General features: G+C 31.7%; 1 protein-coding gene across 2 annotated transcripts; it reads left to right on the top strand.

Annotated features, from left to right (window-relative positions):
- Nucleotides 1-401: 401 nt before the first annotated feature.
- Nucleotides 402-20,439, top strand: LOC134715857 (T-complex protein 1 subunit eta-like). Of its 2 annotated transcripts, none has more exons than XM_063578368.1 (12): nt 402-525; nt 2,563-2,716; nt 3,739-3,845; nt 9,090-9,215; nt 10,020-10,072; nt 13,089-13,260; nt 13,595-13,759; nt 16,998-17,131; nt 17,890-18,042; nt 18,444-18,595; nt 18,960-19,148; nt 20,066-20,439. In XM_063578368.1, the coding sequence occupies exons 1-12, from the start codon at nt 439-441 to the stop codon at nt 20,284-20,286; spliced, it is 1,713 nt and encodes a 570-aa protein (XP_063434438.1). In that variant the 5' UTR covers nt 402-438; the 3' UTR covers nt 20,287-20,439. The 2 variants fall into 2 exon arrangements, with proteins under 2 accessions (XP_063434438.1, XP_063434439.1); XM_063578369.1 differs by lacking the exon at nt 402-525 and adding an exon at nt 587-610.
- Nucleotides 20,440-20,883: the final 444 nt, after the last annotated feature.

The raw sequence follows: 20,883 nt of genomic DNA, 5'->3' as shown, positions 1-20,883 counted from the left end.
TACAAAGCTGAAGAGCATTGAGATCCCAAATTCCTAAAAGTGTTGCCGAAATCATATATAACTAGTAATGGACTTCTGAAATAACCTGTTTTGATCATGCCAACAATTAACTGGTTTAGAATAAATTTATTTATTTGCGATGCAAAGACTCAATAAAAATCCTTGCAGAAACAAGATAAAACTGAATATAAATATGCTTATGTATATATACATCATATGTGATCATTGGTCTCTAGTGAAGTTTAAAAAGTACCATTTTTACCCATGGTCAATTTCCACTTTCAATGTTGTCTCTAAAATTTCCGTTTCCATGGAAAAAAAACAACTCATGATTTATTCCTTCTTATTTTTTTTTTATAAATATCTTGAAACTTTTTATTCCATCAAATAGGCATAATAGTACAAAAATAATATCGCAAAGATCTACAAATATAATGCATGAACAAAATTTTCAATTACGAAAATTCCGCGGGGAAAGTTTGTTATCTGCCCTTACATTCATTCTTCACTAAAGACAACAAAATGGTAGGTTCCCGTTTTCGAGAGCCTGTTTAGAATCGACATCCATCTACCGATTTAAATGGCTTAAAAACATTTCATTACATTTTTGGTGACTTATATGTTTCTCTTAAATTATTTCGTAGCCTAAACTATTCGGACTGTTATTTAATTTGATAAAAAATGCCCATGTCTATGCATGTATACACATGTATCCCCTATAGAACATTTAGAACATTCCTGAACAATCATGTATTCTCTTTATTTTTACAAGAGATCATATAAATAGGCTAGCTTTCATGCAAATTAAAGAATAAAAAGTCATAGAATTGCGCTTTTTTGTTTCGTTTTATGATTCTTTGATGACATGGATTTTAATAAAAACAAAATTACATTTGTTTTGGTCTTGAGTTGACAAGGGTTGCCTTGACGTTTCCAAGCTTGGTCCCAGTAAATGTATACCCTATGCAGATCATGATGGCTATGTCTTATAACAATGCTTGAGATATTGATTATTATTTGTTATGAATGATTTAGTCGGCTAAAATATTAGTTTGTACAAAATTTGAAGGAAAATATAGCATTTTTGTGTGGTCACTATGAAAAAGAAGAAAAGTCAGCAATCTTCGCCTTTCTCTCTCTTTTAGATTAAAGCTTGACAAAATGTTACATATTCGGACAATAATCTAATTTTGTATTTGTAATTTACAATTACGACTGTATGAGGATGTGTTCCCATTAGCATGATTAGTGATAGACTGTGTGAACGGCAATATACACCAATTATCTTTTGTAAAAAGACTATTTTTTAACCTTGATGTTTTAATCCCTTGAATCTTACCCTTTTGGTCCATCGCACTTTAGCGTGATACACTATCGCACTTAAGCGTGAAACAACATCATGCTTTAGCGTAGACCATCACACTTTTGCGTGACCATTGCACTTTTAGAGTACCATTGCACTTTAGAGTCCTTCATATGTTTTACAGTATTTTAATTTTTATTACTATTAAAACGTCTAACAATTCAAATTATTCATAGATATAGGAAGATGTGGTGTGAGTGCCAATGAGACAACTCTCCATCCAAATAACAATTTAAAAAGTAAACCATTATAGGTTAAAGTACGGCCTTCAACACGGAGCCTTGGCTCACACCGAACAACAAGCTATAAAGGGCCCCAAAAATACTAGTGTAAAACCATTCAAACGGGAAACCCAACGGTCTAATCTATATAAACAAAACGAGAAACACGTATATATTACATAAACAAACGACAACTACTGTACATCAAATTCCTGACTTAGGACAGGTGCAAACATTTGCAGCGGGATTAAACGTTTTAATGGATCCAAACCTTTTCTGAAACAATAGCATAACATCACAACATAGAAAAACATACGATAAAATATCAATTGGCACACTTAACTCAATCAAAAAACGTATGATTACACAATGAACGAATAAATTTGATCTGCGATATCTGAATACAAATGCACAGTTATTTAAATATTTGAGCCAAACATTCATGACCAAAAAGCTAACAAACAAATTCAAACACAGGACATCAATGAGAAATATTTAACCAATCAAAGTTCACTTTTGAAAAAAAACGTTTTTTTATAATCTTGAAGTTTATACATATGTTGTAAGAATAAGTGAAAAATAGAAGATATTACAAATAATCAAAGCTGGTGTACAGACAAGATCCATATACATGTAAATAAAAATAACAAAAAAGCATTATAAACTGTATCAACAGGTCGAATTAACAAGAAAATATGATTTGAGAGTACTCGCAGTTCCTGATAGCTAGTTAAAAGCCAAAACCAATAAATAATAAAAAATCATGCATCAGAAACTAAAATCGACTAAAACACTTCACAGGGATTTAGTATTTTAACGTCATAAATAGTCAAAGAAGACATGACTACCTGTATTTGAATAAGAACTTGGTGCCAAATAATGGAGGCAATAAAATCAATACCAACCTCAGAAAAACCTTTTTTTACTACAAATGTTTAAATTAACTATGGAGTAATGTGTGATTTTATTGTATTGCAGCAGCCACAGATAATTCTTCTGAAGGAGGGTACAGACTCCTCACAAGGTGTACCTCAAATTATTAGTAACATAAATGCTTGTCAGGCCATTGCTGATGCAGTACGTACCACACTCGGTCCACGGGGGATGGACAAACTCATTATCAATGATCAGGGTAAGAAATAATTTAACATTAATAAAGATTAATAAAAAGTAATTTGAATGATAAGTAATTATTAAGTACAATAACTGCATTGAACATGTTGAAGTTTCAGAAATGACAGGTACAACTGAAAGAAGCACAAACCTTTATTTATTAAAAACTAAACGGCTCATAAAAGATGCAATTCAAGTGTTAACACTATCTGTTTCCACCTGGATATATATATAAACTTAAGTTGAAAACAGGAGAAGTTTTTATACTGATAGAGTAGGTTAATGTTCAGGACTTTCATATAGTGTAAAGTGCTGTACAAATCGTAGTATGTTGTTGGTACAGATTTTTATGCCCCATTTATGGGCATTATGTTTTTCGGTTGGTTAATCTGTCGGTCTGTCCTGATTCAGGTTAAAGTTTTAGGCAATATTAAAAAGAAGATGTGGTATGATTGCCAATTAGACAACTGTCCACAAGGTAGTTTTTGATGAAGTTGAAGTCAAACCAACTTGAAACTGTCTACACATGTCTAATGATAAATTAAGAGTTTTGACCATAATTTCATGAATTTTGATGTCCACTGAAGATAATTGATAGTTTGAGTCGGGCATCCGTGTGTACTACATAAATGGACACACTCTAGTTTTATTATAAAGTGAACAATTTTTAAAATCTTCAGTATTATAAATGCTCTAAATTAAAGTTTTTGGTGGCGTTGATTTTTCACAGACAGTTGTTTTCTACATCGTGTATGTTGTGTCAAATGTACTATTGTTTGTCTTTTTGTCATATTTCATGGTGATTATTTTGCTAGAGAGATGGACTTGTAAGTTTTAATGTCCCTTTGATATCTTTCACATATCTTTTTAAGTTACTTTTGTGAATTGAAAAAAAATATATGCAAACACATTCTGTTAAATTGCAGTTGTAGTAACACTATACTGAAGATGAATCTTCATTGAACATATACAAAAGGTATATATAATTTTATTTTGGTCACAGTTGTGAAACAATTTATGTAGAGATTTTACAAATTACAGGTAAAGCTACAATATCAAATGATGGTGCTACAATTCTGAAACAATTAGATATTGTCCATCCAGCAGCCAAGACATTGGTAGACATCGCTAAATCACAGGATGCAGAGGTCAGTGTATATATTTCTCATTGTTGAAGGATGTACGTTTATTGCTAACATCCACTTCATTTAAACTTTGGTGGATACTGTTACACATGTAGTTGTCTCATTGACAATCTTACCAAATTTCCTCATATATTTTACAGAAAATCCTTTAAGATTAAAATACATATGAAGGATATCAGAAATTACCTAAATTATAGGTCAATCCAAATGGATCTCCTTCCCACTACCTTTTTTGCTTGTTTAGAAGTTATTTAGTGATGGAGAAAATACTGAAAAATTTGCAGTTTGATTACCAGCAGGATGACATTTGCTTGAACAAAGAAATGTAAGACTACAATTTAATTTTGAAACCGCCGTGAAATCTGCCTGCTATATATGTATAGATAGAGGTTTTTGTTAAGTTTAGTGGAAATTTCTAATTTCCTTATTATTGAAAGATACATGTAGGTAGAAAAGATATCATAATACTATATATATTGTTTACCAAGTTGAATCTGAACACAACCAATTTACAATTCTATACCTTCTAAAATAAATAATACAAATATTTTAGTTTTATACCCCACAGATCATTCAGCAAGGCCAATTATAAATTTGGTGTTTGTGTCACAACTGTGGTAAAGTAATGACAATATCATCGATATCTGTCAGGGTTTTCGAGAGTCGTTGGAGGTATCTATGACCTCTTACATAGTTTGTAAAACCTACAATTTGTTGTAGTGTTCTTAGATATGCTAGTTTTTCTGCATATGCATTTAATTATATCACAATGGTAATATTTCCTGTTTTACATTTATTTCCACTCTTAAATAGAAATGGGTTTAAATACAGATGGAAAGGTTCAGGCATTTTATAATTTTGTCCAGTTATTAAAAGTCAAAAACTTGTATGCCTGAAGCTGTCAAACTAAATCATAGACCCCTCAAAATAAAAGTGCCCATATTTTGAGTTTAAGCTGATAATGTTTTCTGTGATTTTGATATATGTCCACATGTAGTACACTACATCATGCATGTACATTGAACAAAAATCATGTGGAGATTGAGCAGGTGTGATTTAACTCATATGTGTGCATTGTCTTTAATAACAAAATGCATTATGAAATAACTGTGTTCTTTGGACGTCTATTTCTTTTTTATCAGGTTGAATATAGACATTACAAATTTTGAGTATATTTTCACTTGACTTCCTATGAATTGAACAAATATTTGAGATTTATACTCCACAGATCATTCAGCAAGGCCAATTATATATTTGGTCTTTGTGTCACAACTGTGGTAAATTAATGACAATATCATCGATATCTGTCATGGTTTTCGAGAGTTGTTGGAGGTGTTTATGATCTCTTACATAGTTTGTAAAACCTACAATTTTGTTGTAATATTCATAACGAGAGCTTCTGAAGGATTTTCTTTTTCCTCTGTGGATGGTCTTTTGGTTCAGTTATTGTTTAATCATTACTAACTCTGATCTAGATAGTGTTCAAGCAGTCTTTTTTGGTCATGAGTATCACAAAATTCATACCTCTCCACTGGTAATTTGATCCAGTAGTTGATGTACTTTACTGGACCCAACCATTTCAAACTGAACATTGCCACATGTCTGACAAACCATGGATATGTTCCGGACCATATGAGTATCTGGACCATACACGTATGGTCATGACCATATGGGTATATACTCATATGGTCGGGGTAATCAACACGTATACTTTTAAACTCTTCATTAGGTGTGACCCTTCTGATTGTTACGTCACTAAAATGTCATTTTATGTATATTAAAGAAAATTATTTAAAAAAACCAGTTTCGCACAGTTAATATTTCTTAGTATTTGTAAGTACAATTATAAAAAGATGCCAAATTTAAATGAACATATTGTACAAGGAATTTTATTGTTTAAAGTAGGTGACATCACCGGCAAGGATCATGATATTTTTTAAGACATTTTAAAAGTAAAATATTAAAGTGTATGTTTCTTTATTTTTTCTATTCTTTTTTTCTATACTTCTATTTAATCTTAATTATAAGACGGTAAAATAACATTTAAGAGCCATGAAATAGCCACTGTCTTTATCTAATTTGATCTGTGAAATTCATTTTACGATATTGGAGATCTAGAGTTTCTCAAAAACACCGTATACACATCGGAATTGTCTGAGTCGATATCACTGCACGCAGCCAAAACAAGCAATCTCAAAAAAACTACATGTATGGTACCGTGTGAATTTCATTTTAAGTATACAAAAGCATACACGAATACAATTAGCGATGAAAACTAAGATCAACTGACTGTGGCATCAATATTTTTAATGTTTATGTAGCTTTTGACATGTAAAATTAATACTTTTATTTGTAAACACATTTGTTTTTAATGTAAAGTTTATTGTATTATTTCTATTGTATATTTGAAAAAATACCTATATGGTCCAAATACTCATATGGTCCGGCCCGTTAATAACCAAACGAGTATAATACTCATATGGTCCAAATACTCATATGGTCCGGAACAGATATAACTGCCAATCTTTAAAAAAAAAGTTTTACACAAGTTTGTCTGCACAAGCATTTAGTTATACCACAATGAAAATCTTCCCTGTTTTACATTCAGGCCTAAAAAAAAAAGATATGTGTTTCCGGTAACATCATTTTGGAAAAATATGGTCGGTAGGTCGGAATTCTTTTTTTTTTTTTTTTTTTTTTTTTTTTTTGGACATTGTAAATGAAATCGGGAAAATTATCATGTTTTTTCCAAGTCCGGATCCGTAATTAGTTTCAAAAACCGGAAGTGTGCCATTTGCAATGTTTTTGAAGCACCTGCTGTGCAAATTTCTTGGAATTTAACCTATTTGGAATACCTTTTGACATTAATAAAAATGTTTTACTGGCTTTCTATGCAAGAGGAAGCAAGAGAGAAAAAATATTATGTCATTTATCAGAAGCCTGTGTCAAAACAGGGTCGGTTGATAAATGTTTTTAATTTTTTTTTTGAAGATCCAATAAAAAAGTTAGGGTCGTGGCTAATAAACAGGGTTGGTCGGGTTACCGGAAACACGGATCTTTTTTTTCTCGGCCTCGTCCACTCTATACATGAAAAGATGTCAGATTTCATGTGAAAAGAGCAGTACATTTTATGATGAAGCAGTGAAATGATCCAGTTGAAAAAGGTCCAAAATTGAAGATTTTTATTTTACCAGGTTGAATCTAAACATTACAAATTTATAATTTATATTTTTCTAGAAATTTCCTTTGAATAATACAAATATTTGATTTGTTTACCCCACAGATCATTCAGCAAGGCCAATTATATATTTGGTCTTTGTGTCACAACTGTGGTAAAGTAATGACAATGTCATCGATATCTGTCAGGGTTTTCGAGAGTCGTTGGAGGTATCTATGACCTCTTACATAGTTTGTAAAACCTACAAACTGTTGTTTTATCAGTCTAACATTATAAGTCAAGAGTATCACAAAATTCTTAAATCTTCACTTCTTTTGGTGCAGAAATTGATGAGTCCAACTGGATCAAACTTTTTTAAACTGGACATTGTGACATGTCTGACCGACCTTTGGAATGACTGCATTTAGTTAATCTGCAATGAAAGACTTCCCTGTTTTACATTCATGTTCACTCTATAAAAGAAAATGTGTTTGACACGAAATTGTCAGGCATTTTATGGTAAAGCTATGAGGTCAAATAATTGAGCTTTAAACTCCACAGATCATTCAGCAAGGCCAATTATATATTTGGTCGTTGTGTCACAACTGTGGTAAAGTAATGACAATATCATCGATATCTGTCAGGGTTTTCGAGAGTTGTTGGAGGTATCTATGACCTCTTACATAGTTTGTAAAACCTACAATTTGTTTGTTCAAATCCAGATGTTCCAAATTTGTTGGGTTTTTTTGCTTCCGCACTTGTTGGTCCAGTAATTGTCCAAGCATTACTGGTCCAATCAGTGTTTTAACAGTCTTTTACATTATGTTTATCTCAAAATTCTTAATTCTTAAATCTACACTGGTCATATCTTTTTAAGTTGCCTTCTATAAATAAAACAATATTTGATTTGTTTACTCCACAGATCATTCAGCAAGCCCAATTATATATTTGGTCTTTGTGTCACAACTGTGGTAAAGTAATGACAATATCATCGATATCTGTCAGGGTTTTCGAGAGTTGATGGAGTTGTCTATGACCTCTTACATAGTTTGTAAAACCTACAATTTGTTGTATTGTTAAAATGCAGATGTTCCCATAGTTGTTTTATTTCCTCGGTCAGTGGTCTTTTGATTCAATAATTGTTCAAGCATTACTGATCATTTCAGTGTTTTAGCCGTCTTTAACATTACGAGTATCACAAAATTCTAATAAAGTCAACCCTTCATTTGGTCCGGTAATTGATGTGAATTACTTGACCGAACCCTTTTACACTGGACATTGTCACTTGTCCCACAGACCTTTGGAACGACTGCATTTAGGTATTCGACAATTGAATTATTACCTGTTTGACTTGCTTGGCCATTCTAAGAAAGAAAGTGTTTGTTACAGATAGAATGGTTCGAGCAATTTATGATAAAGCAGTGATTTGGTCTAGTTGAAAAGGTCAAAAATTATTATGTCTGAAAGTATGATATTAAATTACAAATTTGCAATTTCTTTTCAAGTTTCCTTCTATAGATATGATGAATTAATGATACCAATAGTTGAATTGTACTCCACAGATCATTCAGCTAGTCCAATTATATATTTGGTCGTTGTGTCACAACTGTGGTAAAGTAATGACAATATCATCGATATCTGTCAGGGTTTTCGAGAGTCGTTGGAGGTATCTATGACCTCTTACATAGTTTGTAAAACCTACAATTTGTTGTATTTTTCAAATCTTTACAAAAAAAAATGTATACAATTTTTTCTGCATATACAGGTGATTATACCACAAAGAAAATATTTCCTTTTTTACATGCATACCAAATGTGTAAAACAAAATGTAATTATTACGTAGGGTTTACATCTGCATATTTACACCAGAAACAGAAAAAAACCCAATGAAATAATATGCATTTGTGGTCTATCAGATCGCAACCACCCATAATTAAATAAGAAATCATATAGGTTGGAAGTCAACAATAACTAAAGGATACAAGGTAGCTAAACCTTTAAAAACTCACTTTATATAAAATACCAATGTACATGTATGTACCTATTTGAATGAATATTTAGAGTTGTTACCATTGTTTATTTGATTACAGGTAGGTGATGGAACTACCTCAGTGACCTTGTTAGCTGGTGAGTTCCTAAAGGAAGCCAAGCCATTTATTGAAGAGGCTGTTCATCCACAGATCATAATCAAAGCATTTAGAAAGGCTGCAACAGAGGTAAGGAACTTGTAAATACATGTATGATGAAGTGGTGATCTCAGGAAGATAAAGACAACAATAGTATACCACTATTCAGTAGTCTTAAATTGATTGAGGAAAAAAAATCTGAGTTAAAAACCAAAACTGAGGGAAACACATCAACAACTAGAGAAAATTAACGTACCAACAGAAACACTGAAATGCTTCAAAAACAAATGCCAGCATACCTAGAAACGGACTATTTGATAAACATTGCTATATTCCTGACTTACTGGACAACATCAAGGAGACAGCAATCTTGTGACAAAAATAACTAAAACACCTAGAGCGGAGGCAACATGCATTCTTTAATTTTAGACGGGTCGAGCATAATATGCCACAATCAAAGTCATCTTTAGTCTACAAAAGTTTCGATAAAGCAGAAGATCTACAATTAGAGCTGTTTTCTAAAAAATAACCAACAACAAAAAAAACCAAAAAAACATTTAGATATGATATGTAACAAAAATGCCATTAATGTACCTCTCAATATGGTGAAAATCAATTATTTAAGGGTAGTAGTTTCATTCTTGTAGCCAGTAGGTAGAATATGTTTTATTTTCCTAGCAAGGAAACCCCTCTACCTTAGCTAGAGTATTTTAAGATTAAAAGGAACAAGATTGAAAATAAGTTTCAAACCTTTAAAAACCCAGACAAGACTTGAAATTTGGTTACAAAAAATGAACTTGAAAGCACTTTTATACTTGAAATTTGTATTGCTTAGAAAAATAAAAAATGATTCCCTCTTACTCATAGTTAAACATATTCTTTTCTCTCTTGCAGGCTGTAAAGAAAATTAAAGAAATATCTATGAGGATCAACAAGAGTGATCCAAAGTAAGTATTCAACAAACATCATTAAACAAGTAACATAAAAATGATATGTTAAATCATATGTAGCCTCCCTTATTCTTGTGTTAAATTACAAATAACTTTGTATTTGGCTGAATTTAAAATGTAATGTAAAGGAATTGCGGAAACACCTAGTAAGAATTAAGTTGTGTAAATTTTATATCACAACTGTAGATCAGTTCTGTTGCAAATATGCATAGTTATTTCATGTAAAGGCTAGTCTATGCCTCATATCTATAGACCAAAGAACAAGATTAGGATAAGGTTGGAATTTCTTTGCTCTGCTTTTAACAAGAACTGTTTAGATGGGGCTTTGATACTGAATACAATTAGAATCCTATCATTTTGCTAATTCATGCATTAAAAAATCAACTGATGTTTTTCAAAATAACATTCTTTTTGGTTTTAAATTCCACAGATCATTCAGCAAGGCCAATTATATATTTGGTGTTTGTGTCACAACTGTGGTAAAGTAATGACAATATTATCGATATCTGTCAGGGTTTTCGAGAGTTGTTGGAGGTATCTATGACCTCTTACATAGTTTGTAAAACCTACAATTTGTTGAATTGTTTTTTTTTGTCCAGTAATTAATCATGTGTTCCTGGTCCAGTCTTTTAGCAATCTTTTACATTATGAGTTTGACAAAAAATTTAACTGTATACACTGGTAATTTGGTCAAGTAATTGATATTTACTTGACCAGACAAATTATTACTGGACATTGCCACATGTCATGCCAAGATTCTTAACTCTATATACTAATAATTTGGTCAAGTTATTGATATTTACTGGACCAAACATCTTATTACTGGACATTGCCACATGTCTTGCGAACCTTTGGAATAACTGCAAATCTAGAAAAAATTTCTATACTAGTTTGTCTGCTTCTGCATTTAATTATACCACAATGAAAATATTCCCTGTTTTACATTTAAGTCCACTCTTTAAAATTGAGGTGTTAATAACAGATGGACAGGGTCATGGATTTTTTGGGAAAGAAGTGATTTGATCCAGTTGATGAGGGTAAAAAATAAGTGTTAGAATATGGGATAAAAGATCTTTACCAGTTTGAATCTGAATATGGCATATTTATGATATCTTTTCTCATAACTTCTATAAATAATACAAATATTTGAGTTTTATACTCCACAGATCATTCAGCAAGGCCAATTATATATTTGGTCTTTGTGTCACAACTGTGGTAAAGTAATGACACTGTCATCGATATCTGTCAGGGTTTTCGAGAGTCGTTGGAGGTGTCTGACCCCTAACATAGTTTGTAAAACCTACAATTATACCTCAATAAAAAAATCTGTTACAGCTTTTACATTAATGCTAGCAAGACAAATCTTTGTTTGTGTCAATGTTTGCTCAAGCATGACAATTAAGATAGGCGGGGCTTCAGCTTCTATACATCATACTTAATTTTACTGGGCGTTATGTTTGAGGTTATGGACACTAAATTTTATAACATCACAGGATGTCAAATATAAAGCGCAATCGCGTAGAAATGGAAGCCAAAAATTGTATTGTTTTTTTCGAAGATATGCATTTTCATCATCCAACTTTAAAGACTATCGTCAAGTACGATTAGTAAAACAAAATAGCTATTCAAACACACCTACTCTGATTTTGTGATTCATTACATAGGTATTTCATTTGACCCATATATTTCATCTTTTAGTACTGTGATTTTTTTATGTTATAAAGTCAACCTGTAGCTTAGCTACATAAAAATGATAGAATCTGAAGCGAGATGATGTATCAAATGTTCTTGCTTTGTAGATTTTCAAGACAAAATATTCATCTCAAACACACCCTTACATAAGAAGGTGCACTCGATTTCTCTTTTTGATACAATTGTTACCAATTTTTTTTCTTCTTGAGTCACGTAATGGAAGGGCAGACACGGAAATAACTGAACTTATAGATTGATATGTTCACCGTATGTGGTAATTTAAAAAAAAATTGGAGGTTATGCATTTTCTTCATCCAACTTGATAGATAACCATGTCGTCGACTTGATATCTAATTGATCTGCTTAACTTTGTAAAAGATAAATTGAAAACTTATGCAAATTTTTGTTTTTTTTACAACAAAACACTTCGTATTTGAGAAGAAAATTGTTATTTTATTTATTTTTCTATTAACTTTTAAAAAATTTGTTTCTATAGTAAAATGCATTACAGAAAGCATTTATCGCCTTCTCTATAAACAAAGAATAATCAGTTTGAAGGTTTACAAGCAAAAATTAATCCAAAGTGCGCAATATTCAATTACAATTGACATAATAAATAAAAGGGATGAATTTAGTCATTTCCCCCCTACTTAATTATCCCTTATATTAGAAAATCGAGTGCACCTTCTTATATTAGGGTGTGTTTGAGATGAATATTTTGTCTTGAAAACGTACAAAGCAAGAATATTTGATACATCATCTTGCTTCAGATTCTATCATTTTATATAGCAACGCTACAGGTTGCCTTTATAACATAAAAAAATCACAGTACTAGAAGCTGAAATATAATGGTCAAATGAAATACCTAAAATTTAGTGTCCTTAACCTCAAACATAACGTCCAATAAAATTTAAGTATGATGTATACAAGCTGAAGCCCCGCCTATCTTAATTGCCATGCTTGAGCAAACATTGATACAAGCAAAGCAAGCAAGCTAAACAAAGATTTGTCTTGCTAGCATTAATGTAAAAGCTGTAATTATAATTATAGCGATGTCCATTCTATAAACTTCTATTATTTTGTTTTTAATTCCTGCACTTAAAAATTAACTAACCTTCTTGGAGCAGGACCTGTATATGGAATTACTTTTTGTGGGGGTTATTCACTTTACAGTTTTGTCAAAACAATTCTGGTGGAAAGAAAAAAAAATCAACAAAAATTGGAACCCCAGACTAATTTATAATTTAGGAAGTACCAGAAATCACTTATCCTCTAATTCAGTTTGTTTTCATGTATATATCTAGAATGTTATATTTTACAGGGAAATGAGACAGTTGTTAGAGAAATGTGCTGCTACTTCATTGAGTTCTAAACTTGTTGCTCATCAGAAAGATTTCTTCACAAAGATGGTAGTTGATGCTGTCATGTTATTGGATGAGTTACTTCCCCTTAACATGATTGGTGTCAAGAAAGTTACTGGTGGAGGTCTTGAGGTAAAGAATGTGTGAACAAAAAAAAAGAATAAGTTCCATAGCATATTCATATGTGGTGGTATTTGAGGTGTACAGATGTTGTGGTTGTGATTACAGAAAGCCAAATGTTTTTTGCCTTTTTTTTTAACTTGGAAATTTAAAGATTTGTCAATGTTATATTTTCATATTTTTTTTTGCATTTTCACTAGTTAATGAAACTTCCTTGTAAAAAAATTGAATAATAAAATTTCTTCTTGTTGGAATAAGATAGTTGATAAAAAAAAAAGTTCTTATAAATATTGGTTTAGGCTTTTATAATAAGGCTTATCATTGTAGCATTCCCATCTTTTTACAGGATTCTGTATTGATAGCAGGAGTAGCATTTAAGAAAACCTTCAGTTATGCTGGATTTGAAATGCAGCCAAAGAAATACACCAATCTTAAAATAGCACTTCTAAATATAGAATTAGAACTGAAAGCTGAGAGAGATAATGCTGAAGTTAGAGTTGATTCTGTAGAGGTTTGTAACATATAATCCTAATTATAAATAAGTAGGGAGAGCTTATGCTGATATTAGAATAAATTAAGATACCAGACTAGTAAAGGAACTGTATTGAAGGCGCCAATTAGAACAAATGTAGAATGGAAGTTAATTATTGAAATCTATTTTGACAAAAATAATTTTTCAAAAGATACCGAAAAGCCGGAAAAAATCCATCCTTAGTTTTACTGCAAAGTAAATCAATCCTGGTAAAATTATTTTTCACTTCAAAACAAAAACTATTTCAAATGATGTTTTCAAAGCTGGATGAATTATGTTGAAAAACATAAAAAAAAAAAAAGCACTTCTTTTTCATGTTTTTGTTGAAATTTCCAATGATGAACTAAAAAGCAATTGTGGTTTCTATTAATACTTTGTGCATTCTATTAAAATTTTATATTTATATTTGGTCTCAACTACTGAATACAGGTCCATTGTGCACTTTATTTCACATTTCCTTTTAAGAAACACGTATTTTTAACTCCTCATCTTTAAATTGTCATAAACAAGAATTTATTATTTTATTGTTATATTTTCTCAAGTCATGAATTATAAATATGACAGACATGCAAGTCCACATGAGGCTTTGTTCAGTTTAATCCACAGATTAGTCAGCAAGGCCAAACTTTTTCAATGTTGGTCTTCGTGTTACGTCTGTGGTATAGTAATGTCAGTGTCCAGCGGTCAAGACTAATCGTTTTGATCAGTCATGGTCATCACTGGTATCTGGCGGGGTTTTCTGAGAGTTGTTTGGAATTGTTGTATGTTTCTAACTTAGTTGTAAAACCTACATTACCTAATATGAGTTGTAAAACATGCACTTAATTCATAAGTTGTAAGAATTAGCCAGAAACTGCTATATTTTTCTTTTAGTTAATTTGGAGGATAATGTTCTTTTTTGTGAATGTATGATTAATTAGAAGTAACTAGAGTAGTAGGGTTGTTCATTTTGAATGTTGCTTGAAACTTTTCTATAATGATCTAAACAGTTTGTTGATTTGAAATCCATTATTAAGATAATGTTTGTTGTAACTGAGTTACTGTGGATTCATTAATATTCGTTGGATACCAATTTTCGTTGATTTCGTGGGTACAGGAGAACCACGAATTCAAATATTCAACGAATTACAAATTGTCTAAAGGAATGAGTGTAGACTTTGCCAAAACCACGAAATTAAATATCAACGAATATGTAAATTTTCCTCAAACCACGAAAATTGGTACCGACGAAAATAAATGAATCCACAGTATACCTGTCTACTATATATGTTTAAATGGCTGAGATTAAAGTATCTGTTTATATTTTAGTCAAATCTTGCAATTCAAAATTTAAGTTCTACAATTAACAGCTGAATATATGTCCATTTTGCTCCTTATTTTTACATTTAAAAAATTAGATGGACATGTCATCTGACTGAGTTTAGGTATTAGACTTTCCTAGGACCTAATCTTCAGTTTTTTTCCTCACCATACATAAAATATATATTAAGACTACATGAGGCTTTGTTGAGTTTAATCCACAGATTAGTCAGCAAGGCCAAACTTTTTCAATGTTGGTCTTCGTGTTACGTCTGTGGTATAGTAATGTCAGTGTCCAGCGGTCAAGACTGATCGTTTTGATCAGTCATGGTCATCACTGGTATCTGACAGGGTTTTCTGAGAGTTGTTGGAAATGATTGTATTTTTCTAACTTAGTTGTAAAACCTACATAACCTCATACATGTCCTTAGATAACTTATAACTCTGACAGTCCTATTTGATATTTATATTCTGAATAAAAAGGGGTCTGTGATTGTATATTATCACTGACTGATGAATCAGCAATTGGTCAAGGATAAGGAAGTGACCCGTAACAATTTTAAAGCACTTAAAAGTCAGTTTGTGACAATGTTGGTTTCCTGAAGTTGATGGCTACTCCAGATTAAGCATTTTTATGATACCTTTTCTTTTTTATGCCCCACCTATGATAGTAGAGGGCATTATGTTTTCTGGTCTGTTCGTTCGTCTGTCTGTTACACTTCAGGTTAAAGTTTTTGGTCAAGGTAGTTTTTGATGAAGTTGAAGTCCAAACAACTTGAAACTTAGTATACATGTTTCCTTTGATAAGATCATTCTAATTTTAATGCCAAATTAGAGAATTTATTCCAATTTCACAGTCCAGTAAACATAGAAAATGATAGTGCAAGTGGGCCATCCGTGTACTGTGGACACATTCTTGTTTTGTGAATATATCAAATAGAATAAAATAAGTAAAAAAAAGCCAAGGATGTTTGAAGAACAGCCTTGTTCATCTTTGTCAAACTATGAATTATATTTATGATGGACAAATAAGCACCACATGAGGCTTTGTGTAGTTTAATCCACAGATTAGTCAGCAAGGCCAAACTTTTTCAATGTTGGTCTTCGTGTTACGTCTGTGGTACAGTAATGTCAGTGTCCAGCGGTCAAGACTGGTCGTTTTGATCAGTCATGGTCATCACTGTTATCTGACAGGGTTTTCTGAGAGTTGTTGGAAATGATTGTATTTTTCTAACTTAGTTGTAAAACCTACATTACCTCATACATGTCCACAGATAACTCTTATCTCCTATTTCATTTAGACAGTCCTACTTATATTATGAATAAAGAGGGGATCTGTGATTGTATATTATCACTGACTGAGGAATCAGAAATTTGGTCAAGGATAGGGAAGTGACCCGTAACAATTTTAAAGCACTTTAAAATTAAGTCTATGTTAGTGACAATGTTTGTTTCTGAAGTTGATTGTTAACATGGTTACTCCAGATTAAGCATTTTTGTGATACCATATTTTTTTTTTGTGAATAAATCAAATAGAACAAAGTAAGTAAATTTGTGTAGTTTAATCCACAGATTAGTCAGCAAGGCCAAACTTTTTCAATGTTGGTCTTCGTGTTACGTCTGTGGTACAGTAATGTCAATGTCCAGCGGTCAAGACTGGTTGTTTTGGTCAGTCATGGTCATCACTGGTATCTGACAGGGTTTTCTGAGAGTTGTTGGGAATAAATGAGTATTTCTGACTTAGTTGTAAAACCTACATAAGTATCTGATTTAGTGAGTTCAATAATAAAAAAAACAAGAGATTGTGCTGGGACATCTTAAAGTTGACTGTTAACCAGATTAGATATTTCTCCAAACAGTATTACTGTTCTAGATAAGAAAACAAAATCATGTTTTGTATATTAACTCTTTATTACAGGAATACCAGTCCATAGTAGATGCTGAATGGAAGATATTATATGATAAACTTGATATCTTACACAAGAGTGGAGCTAAAGTTATTTTATCTAAGTTGCCTATTGGAGATGTTGCCACACAGTATTTTGCAGATAGGTAAGTAAGAAGTTTAAGATGTAAACATGCAGCATAAGGTATCTGGTCTATGACACGGGGATATCACTTCAAAAATTTGGTGATAGTATAACATGAGATTTCATATATTAGGAGTTCTTTCCACAGATTAGTCAGCAAGGCCAAACTTTTTCAATGTTGGTCTTCGTGTTACGTCTGTGGTACATTAATGTTAGTGTCCAGCGGTCAAGACTGATCGTTTTGGTCAGTCATGGTCATCACTGGTATCTGGCAGGGTTTTCTGAGAGTTGTTGGGAATATTTTGTAATTTCTGACTTAGTTGTAAAACCTACATAACTTATTTCAAAGAATTGTTGAAATGATTGAAAAATAGACCTTGACAGTGAGCTAATCATGTTTTTAGTAATTTCACAATCTTTCAAGACTATGAAGTATGTCATAGAAAAAGTTCAGATTAAAAGCATTTCAGCATTTTTAATTTGGTATTGCATGAATATATATTGAGGACAAAATTATGCTTTATACACTAGTTGATGTATAATAAAACTGTAATTGCATATCCAAATTTTATTTCAACCATGTTTTGTACATCCAAACATTTTGCCAAAAGGACTAGCCATTGAGATTTGGATTTTATACTTTGGTCTATTGGATGTTATAAAATTCAGTGGCATTTTGAAATTCTTAAAAAAGCAATTATGCATCTGGTTAAAAGTACTTTTAAAGGGGTAATTATATATAATCAATGCATATAATGATTTTGAAATTGAATATTACAGAGATATGTTTTGTGCTGGGCGAGTAGTAGAAGAAGATCTGAAGAGAACAATGAAAGCTTGTGGTGGTTCTATACAAACAACCGTTCAGAATCTGTCACCAGATGTGTTAGGAAATTGTGAGACATTTGAAGAAATCCAAATTGGAGGGGAAAGGTAATTACTAGTTACTTTGCCTATATTTTTCTGTAGTAGTCTATAGAAAAATGAGAAAATATATATTTTACAATCGCCAAATTATAATCTTGCTTTCAAAAGAATCCAATATTTGCATAATGTAAAACAAAAAAAAGTTTATCCAGTAATTGTACATTTTGTATTTCATCCAGTCTGATTAAATTACAGATCATGTGTCCAGTTTTTATTTGGCAATTCAACTTTTGTCATGTATGTGTTAATTGAATTATTAAAGATAAACTACAAAATAAATGATTTTTCCATTGATAATTGTTTTTAGAATCCTTTAATCAATTTGCTGAAAATAATATGTAAGGTAGAATTATTATGTTTATAATGTTTGATATTATGCTGTATTAACATTTTCTTAATTCTTTCAGATATAATTTATTTACCGGTTGTCCCCAGGCTAGAACATGTACAATCATTCTACGTGGAGGTGCAGAACAGTTTATTGAGGAAACTGAGAGATCATTACACGATGCTATAATGATTGTTAGAAGAACCATGAAGAATGATGCTGTTGTTGCAGGTGAGAAAACTATTTTTTTTAGGCTGTTCCATTATCCCAGTCATGTACAGAAAATAAATGCTGTTACACTTAAATAACATCTACGAGACCACTTAGAATCCCCAATAATGCATTTTATTAATACACAAAAAAAATCTTTATGAATAAAAGATGTGGGGTATATGTCTACAGATAGCAATTGAAAAAGACTTAATAACTATTGAGTTAAGCTTCTAAGCTGATACAACACTTCTATTTTTCAGCAGACAGCTGTTTTACTAGATAGATTTGTTTATGATAATTTACTCGCATAATACCTAGCTTTTGCAAGTATATAATACATGTCAAGGGCTTTTTATTTCACATACTTGTACTTTATTTATAGGTGGTGGAGCAATAGAAATGGAATTAAGTAAACACTTGAGGAACATGTCAAGAACTATTGCTGGTAAAGAACAGTTATTGATGGGGGCCATGGCTAAAGCTTTAGAGATCATTCCAAGACAGTTATGTGAAAATGCTGGCTTTGATGCTACAAATATACTCAACAAATTACGTCAGAGGCATGCACAAGGTAAGGATACACTAAGAAATGTTGTCTCTTATATTGGTGAACACATTGAGCCAAGATATAAAGTTCATGTAACTTGTAGTTGTTGGCTCATGCATAATATTGTGAATGCAATAGATAATTTTGTTCTTTCAAATCAATCTTTTTATGTAGTGAATGGTATAGTCATTATCTGTAAATATGCAGTTAAATGATTGTTATACCCCCCTTTTAAAAAAGGGGGGGTATACTGTTTTACCTCTGTCTGTACGTCAGGCCGTCCCATGAATATTTTTCGTCGCATTTTTCTCAGGAACTACAATACAAGGATTTCTGAAATTTGGTTTCAGGGTTTATCTAAGTCAGCTATACCGTGTGATGCGTTTTCAGATTGATTACTTGACAACTTCCTGTTTACCGAACACTTGTATGATTTTACACATGATAGCCAAGTTGAAAATTTTCGTCACACTTTTCTCAGGAACAACATTACAAGGATTTCTGAAATTTGGTTTCAGGATTTATATAAGTCAGCTATACAGTGTGATGTGTTTTCAGATTCATCACTCTACAACTTCCTGTTTACCGAACACTTGCATATTTTTACACTATTTATATTATCCACTTGCGGCGGGGGTATCATCAGTGAGCAGTGGCTCGCAGTTTCACTTGTTTAACATGCAAGCCCTATAGCATTAATGATTTTAAATCATTTGGTTAGCAGTGTGATGGTCTAGTTCATCTTTGATTATTGATTATTGTTTCCTCAATGTCTTGTGGAAAGTCATAATTTAAAACACTTATAATCAAAAGCTGACATTTAATCTATCTACAAATTATCAAAATAATGTAACATGAACAAAAAAAACACCCACTTCATCCTTTGTTCTTGTCTGCATTAGTCAGTATTGAAAATGAAGATGTTTAAAACTTTATTTCAGGTGGCATCTGGTATGGTGTAGATGTACTTAATGAAGATATTGCTGACAATTTTGAGAATTGTGTATGGGAACCAGCAGTAGTAAAAATAAATGCCATCACAGCTGCTGCAGAAGCAAGCTGTCTCATTCTTTCTGTTGATGAAACTGTTAAAAATCCAAAAGCCCAACAAGACGGACCTCCAGGTGGTGGTATGGGACGAGGTCGAGGACGACCAATGTGATCTAGATTTATACTTTATTTATTTGTACATTTATGTGTCTCTGAACAAATTACCCTCCATGAAGATTATCTTTTTGTCGCTGCATTTGTGCTTTGTATTTTCATATCATAATGATTGTACTAGAAATTATGTGAATACAATTTTTATACAACAGTTGTGTTATTTTGTGTTTCCATCTGCATATATCACTTGTATATAAAAGACACAGGAATTAAACCCAGCAATTTCACTAATAACCAATTCTTTCACAAAAAGAATCGCACAGACAAAACTCGTCAAATTTGTGCTATATATGTATAAGGGTTAGAATTTTAAAGAAGCATATTAACATGTAGTTGATTTAATCTTTTACTGATTTAGAATTTTAGGTAAAAATTAGATAAATCATATAATCGGGGATTTAAAACAATGAAAACCAAAACTATTTTCTTCCCCATCAATTTTTGAATAGAATAATCCAAGGTAAAAAAAATCAGGAAAAATGCATGCTGTAAGGTTGGAATAAGTGAATAAAAAATCTACAGGTAGAATCAATGTAGATTTAAATTTAACAATACCAACTGGTCAATTTAAATGTCCCTATTGTATTGTTGAGCT

This window comes from Mytilus trossulus, chromosome 4, assembly GCF_036588685.1.
Source record: "Mytilus trossulus isolate FHL-02 chromosome 4, PNRI_Mtr1.1.1.hap1, whole genome shotgun sequence".
Taxonomy (NCBI): domain Eukaryota; kingdom Metazoa; phylum Mollusca; class Bivalvia; order Mytilida; family Mytilidae; genus Mytilus; species Mytilus trossulus.
Note: the sequence above shows the minus strand (reverse complement) of the source record. Positions and strands in the feature narration are given on the sequence as shown.